The sequence below is a fragment of the Diadema setosum genome, chromosome 20, assembly GCF_964275005.1.
Source record: "Diadema setosum chromosome 20, eeDiaSeto1, whole genome shotgun sequence".
Classification (NCBI taxonomy): Eukaryota; Metazoa; Echinodermata; class Echinoidea; order Diadematoida; family Diadematidae; genus Diadema; species Diadema setosum.
Window position 1 is genome coordinate 34,030,606 of NC_092704.1, and position 19,772 is coordinate 34,050,377.

The following is a 19,772-nucleotide window of genomic DNA, read 5'->3' on the forward strand; positions in this document are numbered from 1 at the left end:
AATCATTTCATTTTCTAGTTAGTGATCTTGGTGCCAGAGGCAGATCCTTGTTTTACCGTCCACCCTATTTGTTCTTGATGGTTTTATCCTATTACGAGGGTGCTGAACTGGATTTTGATTGATGTACATCTTGCAGATTCGGATTTATTACGGTCGCTAAAGCTTAAAACCATCATCTTTTGTAATTCATCACAATTCATCATGGAAAAAAAATTAAAGTTGAATATCAATTTTTGGCGGCCATCTTAGATATCTAAAAAACCCTCATTGGTGCGAGAGTTGCATCATCCAGATCTGGATACAGCACCCTCGAAATAGGGTAAACCCCGCAATTGAATTTTGATTTTTCACAATTCATAACGAAAAACTACTTATTTCACAATATCGATTGATATTTGACGGCCGCTTTGGATATCTGAAGACTTCAGGGATATAAAGCTTCTCGCAACCATATTCGGAATCAGCACCACTAAAATAGCTTAAAAGCAACATTTCTTTTTTTACTTTGTATCATCTAAAAGGAAATTTGCCTTATAATGTTCTTTACGGTATCAGGAAGTACATTGCTCCAGTGGCAATGAAAAAAAAAATTAAATTACTTTACAGAAAATGAAACGAAAATTTGAACCATTATTACTGCCACTTATCCGTCCTTTAAAGAATCATGATTCACAAGCATGCTTCATTCAGTGACAGAATTTCTACTGGGTAATTTCAAGCCTGTGTGCTTGCGTGTCATTGTAACAGCCGAGCTAAAATTCGTTGGTCAGAGGATAAAAGAGATTTTTGTTGTTGTTGTTGTTGTGACAGCAGGGTTTATCTTCGGCATTCAATGATGGAATTGATTCCTTGATTTCAGTATCCTTTCTATAGAAGAGTTCAGGGTAAGGAAATGAATGGAAAATTTATTAGCGACATTTCCACCAAAAAAAAAAAAAACAACCTATATACTGATGATTCCACATTGATCTCTTGATGATTCCCTGTCTTTTGATGTCTCATTCCAGGCACAAGAGAGAAATAAATTGAAAATGCAGTGAACTCTTTTCATCGCATTCAGTATGAACTGATCGATAAAAGTGGTTGACGGAGATAAAGTAATTGTAATGTTCGATGAAAATAAAGTAACTGAATATCTGCTACTTTTTTTCGCAGTGCACATTCTTGGCCTCACCGCATTCTTGGTTGTTGTTGTTGTTGTTTTTGTTTTTGTTGTTGTTGCTGTTGTTGTTTAGGACATAAAAAAACCAAATGAATGATTGTGATATTACCCGTAAATCTCCCCTCCCCTCCCCCTTCCCTCACTATACACATACTTATCAATTCACTGTCTTTTACTTTACTTTAACTTTTCAGGAACGATGGTGTAGAACAGGATTGACACATGCACTAAGAATCGTTTTATCTACATACGGTTATATAGAAGCAATCAACGGCAATTAGGAATGAAATCTAACACATTTCGGAAATAAATAAAGCAGAGAAAGGATTCAATACAAAACTGTTCTTGCGTCGAGTTGTTTCTCTTGGAATTGATTGTCGATCAGCGGTACAAAATTTGATCATGCAACAACAATGCCAATACGACCAACCAAATATATGTCTCGTTTGTATGCAGTGTCACTGCTTTAATTCAACTGTCACATCCTAATTGCTTTTTTTAAAGGAATCGTTGACCTTTATTTTTTCAATGGAACTCGCGCCTGCTTTAAGACTCGGATAACATATATGACAATAGAGCCTACCAATAATTAAGATTGTCAGTTTACTATTTGGAGGCCAAGGACTGTTATGATTAGGTTCTCCAATAATGTTGTAAATGACGTTTGCGGTTACAGTGATTGATCCTGTGCAACCTTAATTCAATTTATCTGCAAGTTTGTATATCACAGGGTGTCCGGAATGATTTTCACCATGTCCAAGACAAAGTTTGTATGTGTGTGTGTGTGTGGAGGGGGGACCCTTCAGGCCTTGGGAGGGTCAAGGGAAGCAAAAGCTGTTCACTGTCTACGGTCGCGGAACGTACCTATCTGAATTTAACCAGCACTGATCTTTTGTAGAGATCAGCGATCACTTAGCGATTTAATCTCTGCGCAGAACGGTCATTGCGCAACTCGTTTCAATGCGCCTGCGTATTTCTGGTGTTTTCTATTGGTGGTACTCGAACTGTGTCAGTGACGTGTACAGTTTTTGCTTCGAATCGTGTTATGAGAAATAGGTTCGACAATGTTATCTGTCTGAGATGGGGTACAAATAGACATCCTCGGAAAAGTCCAATCCAATGAGACTACAATACACTGTCAGCATCGTTTCCGACATAATCCAGACTTGTGAAGAGTGTCTATAGTCACACCTTTGACGTAAGTTGCGTTATATTCTAATACAGCTTTTCCGTCTGTATCTAATGGGTGAGCTTATTTGAAGTATCAACATCGATAATCATGTCGGACATTCGTTCCCGATTACAGGACACATTACTCTATACAATATACCCTTTTCATCTTCTTCTATGTCGTTCTCGTTTAATATCACCGACCAAAGCATAAGTTTACCCGTTCTAATTTAAACTGCACTTTGCTACATCTGTTCCACTCATGGCTGGTTTGTGAATGTTTTGATCAATGTATGTAGGGTTTGATCTCTACACTAAATATTCCTTTCTTTTCATTGACATGACTCATGTCATTGTCCTTTCACTGTACCTTAACACTGAATAAAATATGCACCACTGAAACTTCATCAATATTAGTTATCAGGATCTACTTTATATGGAGTTTTTGGCAAAAGATTTGCAAACAGCAAAATTCGAGATAGTAATTTATGAATTATTCAAATTTCAAGAATTTGTGTTTCACGGAAATAGAAAACCTTATCATTTCATCTCTTCTTTTGAATGTTCCGGCAATTTTGATAATGGGAATTTAAGAAGTGAAGGTGTATCTCCGTTGTGTTATTGCCTGCTTGAATCTCTAAGTACGTCACTTCAAAACGTAAATCTAATAAAATCGTTAATCCTTCTTCTTCTAGGAATAATCAGAGACTGACTTCTAGGCTTCGCCATCATGTGGTCTTTGGTTGTAGCGATTGGTATCATAGTCCATTGGAACCTCGCATCTCCTATTGACGCTTTTTCTGGTAAAACCGTCATCTCGAAGGACACAACCATAGACTTAGAAGGTGCAGTAACTCCAGGAATTCACAGAAGCAATTTGCTGTGGAATTCCTCTACCGAAAGTGACGAGACAAGTCAATCTGGTGATCCACCAAAGCTCGACCAATTGCAGTGGGTATGGTTCTTTGAGTGGACGTGGGTGAATGGTCTGGAGATGAGCTGTGCCTTCGTTGGGATACTAGGAAACCTGCTCGTTATCCTCGCATTACGGATGCAAGTAGGAGTTAATAAACATTCGACCGACATCTTCATCGGAGCACTGGCAGTTTCTGATCTACTGACATCCATTTCTATCCTACCCTTACCTCTTGCTGTCAGGGTGCCGCGTTCTCCAGTTGGTACTCTCTACTGTAAGTTTGCATACACGCGTTACTTTATGTGGGTACCAGTCCACATGTCTATTTACACTCTTGTAGGAATAGCCATCGAACGCACGATTGCAGTGGTGAGTCCACTACATTTTCGATCTTACGTCACCACTCGCAAAATCTACTCATACATATCAACGGCGTGTGCTTTCTCGTTTATATCCTGTCTCTATACTGCTGAAGTGACGGTGGTTAAGAGCAGTTGTAGGTTCCTTCACGAAGCAAAGTTCAGCAAAGCGATCATGTTCTACTTACTCATGATCAGGTTTGGCTTCCCTGTTACCATCATGATCGTGACACAGACGGTAACGGCATGGTCACTACATCGTCAATCACGCCGCACGCGCAAGAGTCTTTCTCTGGACTCCTCGGTATCGTCCACTCACATACGAGCCCGCAACCGTATGGCCAGGCTAACCCTACTCATCGTCTTAACGTACATCCTGACATTTGCTCCTCTTCATTTGACTGCCTTGGTATATGTCCTGCAGGGAAAGGTGAACTCGTACCTACGTAGCCCTCTTCACAGCGCTGTGTCTGTGCTGATTTGTGTTAACTCTTGCGCCAACCCTTTCATATACGCATCCCAGTACCCAAGGTTCCGAGCCGTCATTAGAAATGTTTTCAAGTGCAAACGAGCTGACAACCGGGAACATCTCTTTTCCACTGTTAAAAAGTCTTACAAAAATACAGACAATGTCCACATTCATTAATGTGTGCAAGTATTCCACTCCTATATTATGGTATAATATGTCTATATGGGCTATAATTTTCTTACATCTATTGTGAAGTTCAACAAAAAAAAACCCTCTACTGGAAGTCGATTGATATGAGCGTGATAAGGATTAGTAGGCCCCTATTACAGTAGTCCTGTTTAGAATTAAATAAAGAAGAGGCTCAATCATATATCGTATGTCATTAGTATAAATGATATTACGCGAAAATGGGCAGTGGGCAAACAAGATTTTCAATGACCATATCTTTCCTCAGACAAATCAAAATGCATAAGTGACTGGATTAATTACGCAACTACCCATCACAGAAAGTTTGTGAGGAGCATCCATTTGCCGGTAAAATATATTATGCATAGCTGAAAATCTTTTCTTGAAAACGGTGACCAAATTTATTGTTATTTTAGGGAGTAACGGGATGAAGCACGATCATGTTTTTACAAATAGATTCACTGATCATTGAATGCTTATCCAAAAACACGGGACTCGAAAATCACTGAGAGATATTGATTGGGCTAGTCTAGAAGTGTGCAGGAAAGATGCCGCTTATTATGACTATGAACAAAGGAACTTTGACCTATACGAAACGCGTGCTTTCGTTGTCCTTTTAGGCAATTGATTCAATGGGATATTTTCCTGGCGATATTTGATAATAATATGAAAATGATGATGATTATAAAGATGAAAATGATTGTGATGATGGCAATAACAATGACGACGATCACTATTACTATCACCAACATTAATGACATGCATTTACCATTAATTGAAATACTCGTATTCGACCTGCCAGTAGCACTGTCTCACATAATTAAACGCACTACTGACAAACATTAGCTTCGTACCTCTCTTTTTTATGCAGATTACAGACAAAAATAAAAAGCAACAGAACTTCACGTATTAGGCCTTTATTGCCTAAATAGTAAAGCATTGGTCACAAAGTTGACAGTTTACCTTATTTCGAGGGTGCTGAATCCGAATCTGGATGATGCAACTTTGGATTGTTCAGGATTTTGAGATATTCATGCCCCCTTCGAAACAGAGTAAAACCATCAGAAACATTAAGCAGACGGTAAAGCAGGGTTAGGCACAAAATCTGGCTTTGGTACCCAGACTACAAAGTATAACCAACCTTCGGAATAACTCACCTTACTTCGTTTTCTGATTATCGAATCATCGGGCTAAGGAACCTTTTTTTGTTTTCGGGTTAAACACATTTCGGACTAACGAAGAATAACAGTGTACCGGAAATGTGAGGCGTCCCACTATCGAATGACGAAAGATTATGGCGTAAAAGAGTCTTGGATTCGAGTAGAAAACAACACCTACACCAACAATATAACACTTTTTTTCGAGCAGCAAGTAGCAGAAAAAAAAAGTGACACACGTGCTATTCAAACACAAATTAGCGACCCAATTGAGAAAGACTATCGTTGGCGCCAAAATTTCGACTTTGCTACGAAGACTTGTAGTACCATCTCTCGTCCCACGTGTTTCCAGAAGTTTGGTTGAATCTCATTATTTGATTTTGTTTAGACTTGATAGTCAAAATTTTACACCGGGTTGCAAAATCATAAAAGTCGGATTCAAAATGGACACACACACACATTCACACATACGCACACCCTACAATGAACTTCGTTACCAAATAAGGTTCGTTGAAGTCAGGTAAGACAGATAAACGTGACTTGTTAAAGTTGTTTAAACGGGTTTCCCCAATCAATTTCATACTTTTGTCAGTCAAATTCATTTAATGCGCATTCAGAATCAAATAATGCACGCGAAATTATTCGGGGATTCAAATTCAGAATCCGAGCGAGCAATTTCATTATGACTGCAAATAAGACTACGTGTACCTTCAAAACTAGTTTTTTATGAAAAGATATTTGTTGTCGAACATATTGACACTACCACAAATGCAAATGTGCTTGTGAATGTGCTTACGTTAATAAGAACATGTGGAGATACAGCTCTCATATTTACCATACCAACGTAAGTTAGAAATGTATTGATTTGAGATAATTTTTCATATATTCACTTCTTTTATTGAAATGCGAATGCTCCAAGATCTAACATCATTATAACATACAGCGTACATTGTGCTGAAACTGCAAATCAAATGTGTACAACGTATACGTAGATAACAATTTATCTGTCACTGCCAGCGAAACATGTTAGTGTGTCAAAGTTTCAACAACTTTTGATGACAACATATATCTGGCTATCATAGTGGAGCTATATTTCATATTATGTTACTTTCAATAAAAATCTGGTTTAGTATTAGCGTTCCGCAGCCTACGTTATATCTACCTATTAATGAATGATTTTCACCTTTCGTTCTCAAGCGTTTCACGACGACCATTTGTTCCAGTGATAATGAAAAGCTCTTCCTTTAACTAAAAAATGATATGAGCATAATGAAGCATTAAAAGTACTACATATTAGTCGTTTAAAGTACCATACTCACGAACACCCTTTACCCAATGAAAGAATTTCTAACGGGTAATTTAAACTGGTGTGTGTGTGTGTTAGTGTGCGTGTCACTGCAACAATCAATGAATTTATTGGGCAGAAGATGAATGAGATATTTCCACAATGGCTTGGCTTATCTTCGGCATTCAATATTAATTGGTATCAGTTACGTTCAGATGGTACAGTTTTTGGTTTATGGAACATACAATTCTTAAAAGAATAAAACGGTTTTTTTTTTTTCATGAAAATCGGATTTTAAATGGCTGAGATATCCCAAACTAAAGAGATCGTAATAAAAAAGTAATTGAATTTCATTTTTTTTTTCACAAATAATAACGAAAAAATTCCTATTTCACAATATCGACTGATATTTGACGGCCACTTTGGATATCTGAAGACTTCAGGTATAATAAGCTTCCAGCAACCATATTCGGAATCAGCACCACTAATACAACTTAACAATTTTTTTGTTTGTTTCACTTTTTGTCATCTAAATTGAAATATGCCTTATAATGTTTGTAACGGTATCAGGAAGCGCATTACTCCAGTGGTAATGAAAAAAATGCAATCACTCTACAGAAAATGAAACGAAAATATGAAACATTAAAACATTAAAACTTTTAATTATCTGTCCTCTAAAGAGTTATGATTCACAAGCATCCTTCATTCATCGACAGAATTTCTACTGGGTAATTTCAAGCCTGTGTGCGTGACTGTCATTGTAAAAGCCGAGCGAAAATTCGTTGGTCAAGGATTATAGAGATTTTTGTTGTTGTTGTTGTTGTTGTTGTTATTACTGTGACATCAGGTTTATAATCTTCGGCATTCAATGATGGAATTGATTCCTTGATTTCAGTATCCTTTCTATAGAAGAGTGCAGGGTAAGGAATTTAATGGAAAATCTATAAACGACATTCCAAAAGAAAAATCCTAAGATACCGATGTTTCCAGATTGATCTTTTGATGGTTCGCTGTCTTTTGATGTTTCATTCCAGGCACAAGAGAGGAATAAATTGAAAATGGAGCGAACTCTTTTCATCGTATTCAGTATGAACTGATCGATAAAACTGTTCGACGGAAATGAAGTAATTGTGATGTTCGATGAAAAAAAAGTAACTGAATATCTGCCACTTTTTTTACCGTGCATTTTCTTGGTCTCACCGCATTCTTGGTTGCTGTTGTTGTTTTTTTGAACATAAAAATATAATGATTGTGATGTTACCCGCAAATCTCAACTCTCCCCCCCCCCCCTTCCCTCACTATACACGTTCTTATTGATTCACTGTCTTTTACTCTAACTTTTCTGGAACGTTGGTGTAGAACAGGACTGACACACGCACTAAGAATTATTTTACCTGGAAACGGTTAAAGTGAAGCAATTAGAAATGATATGTAACACATTTTGAAAGAAATAAAGCAGAGAAAGGAATCAATACAAAACTGTTCTTGCGTCGAGTTGTTTCTTTTGGAATTGAGTGTCAAACAGCTGTACAATATTTGCTCATGTGACAACAATGTCATATGACCATCCAAACATATGTCTAATTAGTAAGCAATGTCATTGCTTTAATTCAAATTATATTTCCTCGTTGTCTTTTTCAAGGAATCGTTGACATTTTGCCATTCAAATCGCTTATTCTTTAAGACTCGGACACTTATAGATGACTATAGGGCCTACCAATAAGATTTTCAACAAGATTACTAAAGGCGGTATAGGAATGTGTGACCACGTTTACCAATACTATTGTACCGTACGTTTGAGCTCATAATGATTGATCCTATGTAACTTAATTTATCTTATCTGCAACATAACTTATTTGCAGACTTATATCACAGGAGGTGCAGAACGATGTTTAGAATGTATATGAGTGTATGTGTGTGTGTGTGTAGAGGGGGGACCCTGGGGACGTGGTACACTGTGTTTGGGTTAAAGAAAACAAAAGCAGTTCTCATGTAGGGACCGCGGAACTTTTTTTTTTTTTCTGGAGGGGGGGCTTGGACCGGGAAAGCGTCAAGGTCAATGGTAACCACCATCCCCCCCCCCCCTTTATAATCGGGAAGGATCAAAGGGTGGATCTTTCGAAATTGAAATTCACGGGTGCAGAATTCTTGATTTTGTTGGTGCTCTATTTTTTTTTTTTTGGGGGGGGGGGGGGCCAGCCACAAGTGTGTGTGTGTGTCTGTGTGTCTGTTTGTGTGTGTGTGTGTGCAGCCTCCACCTTCCGTAGTCTCGTAATCCCTGTCGTGGTTGAGTCAAGGGTCATCATGGCTACACCCTCCCCCTCCAAACCACACCAACTAATACGTAGGAGGGGATACCATCTGAATTTAGCCAGCACTGATCTCATGTAGATATCATGCAATCTCTGCGCATCATGGTCATTGCGCAATTCGTTCCAATGCGCCTGCGTATTTCAGGTGCTTTTTCTATTGGTTGTACTCGAACTGCGACAATAACGTTTACAGTTTTTGCTTCGAATCGTGTAATGAGAAATAGGTTCGACAATGTTATCTGTCTGAGATGGGATACAAATAGACATCTTCGGAGAAGTCCAATCCAATGAGACTACGACACACTGTCAGCATCGTTTCCGCCATAATCCACTCTTGTGAAGAGGGTCTACAGTCACATCTATGGCGTAAGTTGCGTTATTTTCTGTTACAGCTTTTCCGTCTGTATCTGATGGGTGAGTTTATTTGAAGTACATGTAACAACATATTTTGATGATGTGGGAGTTTCGTTCTCGGATAGAGCACACAGTACGCGATATATACGCTGTACCCTTTTCTTCTTCTTCGTTCTCGTTTAATATCACATACCAAAATATAAGTTTCCCAGTTCTAAAAGTTTCCATTTCATGGCTGGTGATAAATGTTCTGACCAATGAAAGAAGGATTTAATCTTTACGTTGTAAGTTTTTTGTTTTTTTGCGTTGTTATTGGTTTTTGTTTTTTGCGTTGTTGTTGTTGTTGTTTTTTTTTGCATTGATATGATTCATGTCATTGTTTTTTTTTTTTCACTGTACCTGAACAATGAAAAAAATATGCACCACTGAAACTTCATCAATATTAGTTATCAGGATGTAGGGCCTACTTTATATGGAGTTGCAAAAAGTGTGTGTTTTAAAGAAATAAAAAACCTTATCATGTCATCTCTTCTTTTGAATTTTCCCGCAATTTTGATAATGGGAATTTAAAGTGAGGGTTAGTCTCCGTTGTGTCATTGCCTGTCTGAATATCTAAATACGTCATTTCAAAACGTAATTCGAGTCCGATGTTTTATTGTTATTGTTGTAGGATATACGAGAGACTGACGTAGTCTTCGCCATCATGTGGTCTTTGGTCGTAGCGATTGGTATCATAGTCCTTGCATCTCCTGTTGACGCATTTTCTGGTACAACCGCCATCTCGGAGGACCGAACCATAGACATAGAAGGTGCACGAACCCCAGGAATTCACAAAAGCAATTTCCTATGGAATTCCTCTACCGTAAGTGACGAGACAAGTCAATCTGGTGATCCACCAAGGCTCGACCAATTGCAGTGGGTATGGTTATTTGAGTGGACGTGGGTGAATGGTCTGGAGATGAGCTGTGCCTTCGTTGGGATACTAGGGAACCTGCTCGTTATCCTCGCATTACGGATGCAAGTAGGAGTCAATAAACATACGACCGACATCTTAATCGGAGCACTGGCAGTTTCTGATCTACTGACATCCATTTCTATCCTACCCTTACCTCTTGCTGTCAGGGTGCCGCGTACTCTAGTTGGTTCGCTCTACTGTAAGTTTGCATACTTGCGTTACTTTATGTGGGTCCCAGTCCACATGTCCATTTATACTCTTGTAGGAATAGCCATAGAACGCACGGTTGCAGTGGTGAGTCCACTACATTTTCGATCTTACGTCACCACTCGCAAAATTTATTCATACATATCGGCGGTGTGTGTTTTTTCGTTTACAACCTGTCTCTATACTGCTGAAGTCACACTGGTTAACAGCAGTTGTAGGTTCCTTCACGAAGACAAGTTCACCAAAACGATCATGTTCTACTTACTCATGATCAGGTTTGGCTTCCCCGTTACCATCATGATCGTGACACAGTTGGTAACGGCATGGTCACTCCATCGTCAATCACGCCGCGTACGCAAGGGTCTTCATGGTCTTTGTCAGGCCTCTTCGGTATCGTCCTCTCACATACGAGCTCGCAACCGCATGGCCAGGCTGACCCTCCTTGTTGTCCTGACATACATCTTGACATTTGCTCCTCCACATATGACTGCACTGGTATATGTCCTGCAGGGAAAAGTGAACTTGTACGTACGCAGTCCACTTCACAGCGCTGTGTCTGTGCTGATTTGTATCAACTCTTGCGCCAACCCTTTCATATACGCATCCCAGTACCCAAGGTTCCGAGCCGCCGTTAGAAATGTTTTCAAGTGTAAACGAGCTGGCAACCGGGAACATCTCTTTTGTACTGTGAAAAATTCATGCAATACAGAAAATGTCCATAATCATTAATGTGTGCAAGTATTCCCACTCCTATATGTTACGATTTGAGTCTAGGTTATATACTCGTACATCTATTGCGGAGTTCTTAAAGCTAAACCCCTGTATACTGGAAGTAGATCGATGTCAGCGTTATAGGGAATATTACTATGTTAGTCCTGCTTTACAAGAACTTAATAGAAATGAGACTTAATGTCAAATCTACATGTCGAGTGTAAATGCTTTTTTTTTTTTTGCAAAAATGAAGCTCAGAAAAATCGAAATGCACAGATAACTTGATGTACCATTCAACCACCCATCAGAGAAAGTTGATGAGAAACATTTATTTTTGGTTAGATATATAATTTGCAGCTGAAAATCGTTTCCTCAAAATAGTGACCCCCAAATTAAGAGAAATGCGGGCGAAAATTTTCTTCCATATATATTGTGGAACTTATGAGATGTATCACGATCAAATCGAATCAATGATCAGGGAACGTTAATCCAAAAACAATGTACTCGAAAGTCACTGAGAGTTATTGATTCGACTAGTTCTAAAAGTGTACAAATAGAATGCTGATATTAAATTATGACGAACAGGGAAAATTTTACCTCTGGGAAACGTATGCTATGGTTTGCCTTTTACAAGGCAATTTATCCAATTGGATTTTTCGCGACGATGATTAATGATTATATGACGATGATGATGGTGATGATAATGAAGAAAATAATGATGATGACAATAAAAAAGTAAAAACGATCATTATCATTACCAACAATATCGATGACTAACGTAATGAAACATTCACCATTGATTCAAATACACGCACGTATTCGACCTGCCACATGATCACATATTTTATAAACACATTACTGTCAAAATTAGCATAGAATGCCTACCTTTTTTTCCCGCGCAGATTATAGACATAAATGAAAACAACGCAAAGTGCTGTAAACATCATCTCTCCACGTAATTTCTTACAACTAAACTTTGTTTGAGCTTAAATAATTATAATCACACATGCATGCAGTAAGCCAACCCCCTCCCTTTATACACACAAACTACAGAGGTACGTTGTATAAGCATTTTCAAATTTCCAACCTCTCATCAAGTCTATTCTGAAGTAACTTCCTTAATACAAGGCTGATATTTTACATAAGCCTAACATGTAGTATTTCCTGTGATATTTTTTCAATGACCCTATTGGAGCTTTATCAATGGTATGAATAAACATTACAGGACAAGGCAAATACCTGTTTAATTTTTCCAGGATAGCATGCCTGTACCGTGACGGGGCATTAAACTGCGCATTACTTGAACATGAGACTGTTCTGAAACAAATAATTTTCTCTTAACAATAGATATATAATGTACTCTTAAATGAATCCCACAAGAATTGAAACAATCATCCCCCAGCATTCCCACTGATTCCCACTGATCAGTTACTAGCCATTCCCTTTGAAATATAACATCTTAGCTCTATTTTGCAGAAAACCCTATTCAATTTGGTTAAGCGGTCACAGAGATATATATGTGGGTTGTTGTAAAGCCTGCCATGAGTCTGATTCTTCCAAGTTTAGCACTTCGATGCTCTTGTGTGTGAAAACAATAGACATAACTTGGAGGGAAGAGAATCCTGACATCCTCTACAAAATTCCTCAATTTTTTTTTTTTTTACTACTGAAGCAAATCAAATAGGGTTTTCTACTGTAAGATGTGGGCAATGATTTACAGTTTCATTCCCTGAATTTATGTATAGATTGATTCACTATTTTTAAAGATATCATTGCGGAGGGTCCCGTTGAATTTTTTTTTTGTTGTTGTTGTTGTTGCGGGGGAGGAGGGGGGCATACGGTAAAACAGCGATATACAGAGTAGGGCCTATATCTAAGCAAAAAAAGGAACCAGCTTACTGGCTTCTCCCTGTGATTAATCGTAGAGAAATTTGACTTATAGCATTTTAAAGTACGATGTAGGATATCTGCCGGAAGTATCAGCATAGTCAATGTAAAGAATAATCTAATATGGTTGTAGACTTCTACTGTAAATTATGGCTGCGTATCAGACTACATGAACCTTCAAAGCTAGTTAGGTTTTCGTGAAAAAGATAGCTGCAGTCAAACATTTTTAAAGCAAAAAAAAAAGAGAAATCTATGGTCGAATCACATCAGAATAAAGACCTTTCTTTTGCAAGCACTACCACATAGACAAATAGACTCGTGAACGTGTTTACATCTTTATTGAAGTATTCGTGCTGATATTTCCCCGCTCCATAAATAATTAGATTATTAACAATTGTAGCACTAATGAACTTATTAAGAAATTGCGATCATTTGACAGTATTCAAAGTTAGGTCTATAAATGCACGCTATACGCGACATTCCAGAATGAATTAAGCGAGAGAAATTTCGAAGAAAAAATATACTTCTCTCGTATATAAGAAAATATCGAGAAAGAACACTCGTATTTTTTGATATACCAATTCAAGTTACACATCTATCGATTTGGGTTAATTTTTTCGTTAGTCACTCCATTTATTGAAATAATCACACTACATTATCTTAACCTCATGTACGAGGTTGTATACCCATGTAAATCTTGCTGAAACTGCAAAGAAAATTTGTGCAACGTACTTACGACAATTTATCTATGCGAGAGGAAAATGTCATAGTATGTCAAAATTTCATCAACTTATGGTGACAATAAACGTCTCGCTAGCAGAGTGTGGGGGGGGGGGGGGCTACATATTATGTCCTGTTCTATTTCAGTCAAGAACTTCTTTGACATTAGTTTCCGCACCCTACGTTATGTCTACCTATTGAAAACGAATAATTTTGCATACTGTTGTCAATCTTGTCACTACGACCATTTGCTCCAGTGGAAATAACAAAATTATGAAACATTCATAATTATATAGGACCTATTTATAAGTCGTTTGAAGAATCATACTCATGAGCATCATTTATTCAACGTGAGAATGTTTACGTCCGTCAATTTCAGGAACACGTTTGTGCATGTCAGCTGAACTGAAAATCGATGATAAGAGGAAAAAGGGTGATATTTCTGGAATGGCTTGGTTTATCTTTGACATTCAATGTTGGTATTAGTTACGTTCAGACGGTGATGGTACAGTTTTCGTCAGGATGGGATTCAGGTTTTCACTTTCTGCTAGATAATTTAGAAACTATCTATAAGAAAAATTTCAAATCAAAATTATTATATTGAAAGTATACAATTCCAAAAAAGAATGGCGAGTTTATTTTATAAAAATCGGCTTTGAAATGTCTGACATATCTAAAACCAAAGAGGCCATTAGAAAGGGTGGGTCCAATTTCTTATAATGATGACTTTTCTATATCTCTGTCATTTCCAAACCGATGTTTATCAAATTAACGTTTAATTCCCCTTAGTATTGTATTTTTTCTAATATCTTAAATTAGCCGTTCCAAATTGTCTTACAAAAAAGTTAAAACCTGAGTCAATATCGCAACAAAACTATAGTATCCCTTTAAGGGGCAAGAGCTTATCCTCTAAGTTAACTACCCTTGAAGTTAAGGAACACCGTTTAAACGTAACTCCAAACTCCCTGCTTTTTAACATCCATCCTATAGAGAGTGCAGGGAAATGAATTGAATCGGAAATCCATTAGCGACATCTCCGAAGGAAAAGACCTAAGAAACTGAGAATTCCAGATTGATTTCTTGATGTTTCGCTGTCCTTTGATATTCAATTCCATGCACATGAGAGGAAAAATAAATTGACAATGCAGGGAACTATTTTCAGTGTAGTCAGTATGGACTGATCGATAACACTTTTCGAAGGAAATAAAGAAACTGCTCGATGGAAATGCCGTAACTGAATACTGATTTTTTCTTTCGTACTGCATTTCCTTGACTTCACCGTAAGGATTCTTTGTTGTTGTTGTTGTTTTTCTTTTTGAGGGGATAAAAAAAGAAATCAAGTAAATGATTTTATTGCCGAGCCCATCGGAGGTGTGGGGAGACTATTAAGGGATCGCCTGCGGCGTCTGTCCGTCATTCGTCCATCCGTCGTCCGTCCGTCGATCGCCCGTCCGTGACGCTACTAAAACTTGAATACCTCTCTACTGAGGATTTCAATTACAATCAAACTTGAAGGAAAGAGTGGTTATACAAAATTACACATTTTACCAAACATGAAGGTTACCTCAAGGTCAATGGTCACAGGCAGAGGTCAATGAACTTTAGGGCCCAATATTTACCCATCCCATACTGAATTGTGAAATCCCCATAGACTTAATACACAGGCCACCAGGTTCCCGTATGGAACCGGTTAAGTTTATACGGCGCATTTCGATTATGGCTCATAACTTTTGATCCCTATGTCCTTCTGTGACCAAACTTGAAGGGTAGATGTTCCTTGAGGAGCTGAAAGTCACCATACCATAAGTTCAAAGGTCACAGACAGAGGTCAGCAAACTGTAAGGGCCCAATGTTAAGTTTTTTTACTGCGCGTTTCGATTTATGGCTCATAACTTTTGATCCCTATGTATGTTTGTGACCAAACTTGGATGGTAGATGTCCCTTGAAGATTTGAAGGTCAACACAAGGTCAAAGGTTGCAGACATGGGTCAACGAACTTTCAGGGCCCAATGTTAAGTTTTTACGGCGCATTTCGATTATGGCTCAAAACCTTTGTTCCCTATATGTCCGTCTGTGACCAGACTGGGATGGTAGATCCCTTGGGGAGTTGAAGGTCACCACAACGTCAGATGTCACAGACAGGGGTCAACGAACTTTTAGGGCCCAATGTTAAGTTCTTACGGCGCATTTCGATTATGGCTCATAACGTTTGATCCCTATATCTGTTTGTGACCGAACTTTGATAGCAGATGTCCCTTGGGTAGTTGAAGGTCACCACAATATCAAATGTCACAGACAGGGGTCAACGATTTTTTAGGGCCCATTGTTAAGTTTGTATGGCGAGTTTCAACAAAGGCTCATAACTTTTGATCTTTGTCTGTTTGTGACCAAACTTACTGTAGATTGTAAATGTCCTTTGGGGAGTGTAAGGTCACCACAAGGTGAAAGGCCATAGGCGTTTCAATGAACTTCCGATAATTAGAAAAATATTGATTTCTTAGATGGGAATGGGCGAAACACAATTTGGCACTTGCCTTGTGATACCTATAATTCCCCCCCCCCCCCCATTTACACACATTTATTTGTTTTTATTTTAACTTTTCGTGAACGATGGTGTAAAACAGGGCTTTACACACGCATTAAGAATCGTTTGATCTGGATACGGTTAAAGAGACGAAATTTGGAATAATATCTAAGATATTCTAAAGAAATACAGCATAGAATGGAATCATTACCAAACTTTTCTTGCGTCGAGTTGCTTCTATTGCAAACGGAATGGTCAGCCAGCTGTACAATATATATCCATGTGACAACAATGTCAGTACAACCATCCAGATATGTTTCGTTTTTATCCAAATACTTTTTAATAGTTCAATGCACCAATATCCTATCTTACTTGTAGTTTCTTCTGAATAGCAATCGTTTACTTTTTGCTGTGGAATTTGCTCATGCCTTTTAGGCTCAGATACTAATTGATAACTACACCTCTATAGGATTGTCAGACAAGTTTACTATAGGAGACCAAAGACTGCTATGATCAGGTTCAACAATAATGTTGCAACTGACGTTTGAAGTCGGCTGAATGTTCAGGAAAGCACGTGAGTAATGTTGATCATAATGATTAATCCTGTGCAACTTTAATTCAACTGATCTGCAAGGCTTTAAATATCACAGGGGGTGCGGATCGATTATGAGTGTGTGTGTGTGTGTGTGCGTGTGTGTGTGTGTAAATGTTAATTGTGTGTGGGGGGAGGAAGGGGACTCTTTGTGTTCTGCCGCGGGAGGGGTGGGAGTGCGTCACGGCAAGCAACAAAGAGGGCAGTACTCGTGCACGGGCCAGGGACCGTTTTTCAGTTTGTTTGTGTGTGTGGCTTTATTTTTGTTTTTGAGGGGAGAGGTGTATGGGACAGTGGAGGGGGGGGGGGGGGTAAAGGTCAATCCCGCTTATTAAAGAATCAAATGTTTATGGGCGGGGGTAGAAAAATCCTCCACACCAGGCCAAAGATGTAGGATGAGATATCTCTGGTAGAGATCAGTGATTTCTAGCAATTTGATTTCTGCGCAGAGGGGTTATTGGGCAATTCGCTTCAATGCGCCTGCGTATTGCAGGTGTTTTTCTACTGGTCGAACACCAACTGCACCAATGATGTGTTCGGTTTTTGTTTCAAATCCTGTGGGAGTGATAGGTTCGACAATGTAGTCTGTCCCAGATGGGGTACAAATACACATTTTCGGAGAAGTCCAATCCAATGAGACTACGACACGGTATCAGCATCGTTCTCGCCATCATCCCGACTCGTGAAGCGAGCCTATAGTCAGACTTTTATCGTAAGTGCCATTATATTCATTTCCAGCTTTTCCTTCTCTATGTAATCACAGTTTCTTAGGAGTACAGACATATTTTGATAAGATGGAATTTTTGTTCTTCGGATACAGTACGCTTTACTGGAACCAGTCTTCTTCTTTTTCTTCTTATTTTGTTATCTTTCATTTTTATCACCGACCAAAGCATATACGTTCACAAGTTCCTATTTCCACTGCACTTTGCTACATCTCTTGCAATCATGGCAGGCTTATGATTGTTCTGACTCATGTATGCAGGGTTTTATTTTGATTTTAGATACTGTTGAGGACTTTTTTTAGACTATCAGTATGGACTTTCTGAATGCTTGGTAAAACATTTGCAAACACCAAAATAAGAGATACTTAATATGAATTCTATACAGATTCCAACAATTATGAGTTTTACGAAATAGAAAAGATAATTTTGACATCACTTTTATTGAATTTCCTTGCAATCTTCATAACATACAAGAATCTCTTTTGTCTTATTACCTGCCTGAATATCTGTATACCACTTCAAAATGTAATTCGAGTTCGATCGTTTATCTTTCTTGTTCCACCATAGAGATATCAAAGACTGACGCACGCTTCGGCATCATGTGGTCTTTGGTTGTAGCGATTAGTATCATAGTCTATGGAGACCTAGCATCTCCTGTTGACGGATTTCTTTATGAAACCGCCATCTTGCAGGACCGAACCCTGGACATAGAAAATGCAGGAACTCTAGGAATTCACAGACACAATTTCCAGTGGAAATCCTCTACCGAAAGTGACGAGACAAGTCAATCAGGTGATCCACCAAACCTCGACCAATTGCAGTGGGTATGGGTCTTTGAGTGGACCTGGGTGAATAGTCTGGAAATGAGCTGTGCCTTCGTCGGGATTCTCGGAAACGTGCTCGTTATCCTTGCATTACGGATGCAAGTAGGAGTCAATAAACATTCGACCGACATCTTCATCGGAGCACTGGCAGTTTCTGATCTACTCACATCAATTTCTATCCTACCCTTACCTTTTGCTGTCAGGGTGCCGCGTAATCCAGTTGGTTCGCTCTACTGTAAGTTTGCATACACGCGTTACTTTATTTGGGTCCCAGTCAACATATCCATTTATACTCTTATAGGAATAGCCATCGAACGAACGATTGCAGTGGTGAGCCCACTACATTTCCGATCTTACGTCACCACTTTCAAAGTTTATTTATACATGGCGGCGGTGTGTGTTTTCTCGTTTATATCATGTCTCTATTCAGTTGATATGGCGGTGGTCAACAACACCTGTAAGCTTCTACATGAAGCCAAGTCCAGTAAAGCCATCATGTTCTACCTACTCATGATCAGGTTTGGCTTTCCCTTTACCATCATGATCGTAACGCAGTCGGTAACGGCATTGTCACTCCATCGTCAATCACGCCGCGCTCGTAAGGGTCTTTCTCAGTCCTCCTCGGTATCGTCCACTCACATACGAGCTCGCAACCGTATGGCCAAGCTGACCTTCCTCATAGTCCTGACATACATCTTGACATTTGCTCCTTTTCACTTAACTGGCTTGTTATATGTCCTTCAGGGAAAGGAGTACTCGTACCTACGCAGTCCTCTTCACAGCGCTGTGTCTGTGCTGATTTGTGTCAACTCTTGCGCCAACCCTTTCATATACGCATCCCAGTACCCAAGGTTCCGAGCTGCAATTACAAATATTTTCAAGTGCAAACGATCTGACAACCGGGAACATCTCTTTTCTATTCAGGAAAAGTCGTACAATGCAGAGAATGACCGTAGTCATTAATTCTTTAGGTGTGCACCCTCACGCATCTATTTTGAGAGTTCAAGCAAAACCCCTCGGAAGTATAGGGAATAATATAATGTAAGTCCTATGTGGAATTGAATAGAAATGAGACTTATAATGTCATACTGAAATCTTGAGTGTATATGATATTGAAGCAAAATGAAGCTGTATGGGCATTTAAGATTGACAATGGACACTGGGTGCCTCAGAGAAATTGAAATGCATGAGGGCTGAATGTACCATTCAACCACCCATCAGAGAAAGTTGAAGAGGAACGTCCATTCTTGGTTACAA

The 19,772-nt window shown here is 38.8% G+C and overlaps 1 protein-coding gene across 1 annotated transcript; it reads left to right on the forward strand.

Moving 5' to 3' along the window:
- The first annotated feature begins 18,950 nt into the window (after positions 1 to 18,950).
- Positions 18,951 to 19,478, forward strand: LOC140243629 (apelin receptor-like). The gene has a single exon (XM_072323294.1). It carries the CDS (start codon positions 18,951 to 18,953, stop codon positions 19,476 to 19,478), a length of 528 nt encoding a protein of 175 aa, XP_072179395.1.
- Positions 19,479 to 19,772: the final 294 nt, after the last annotated feature.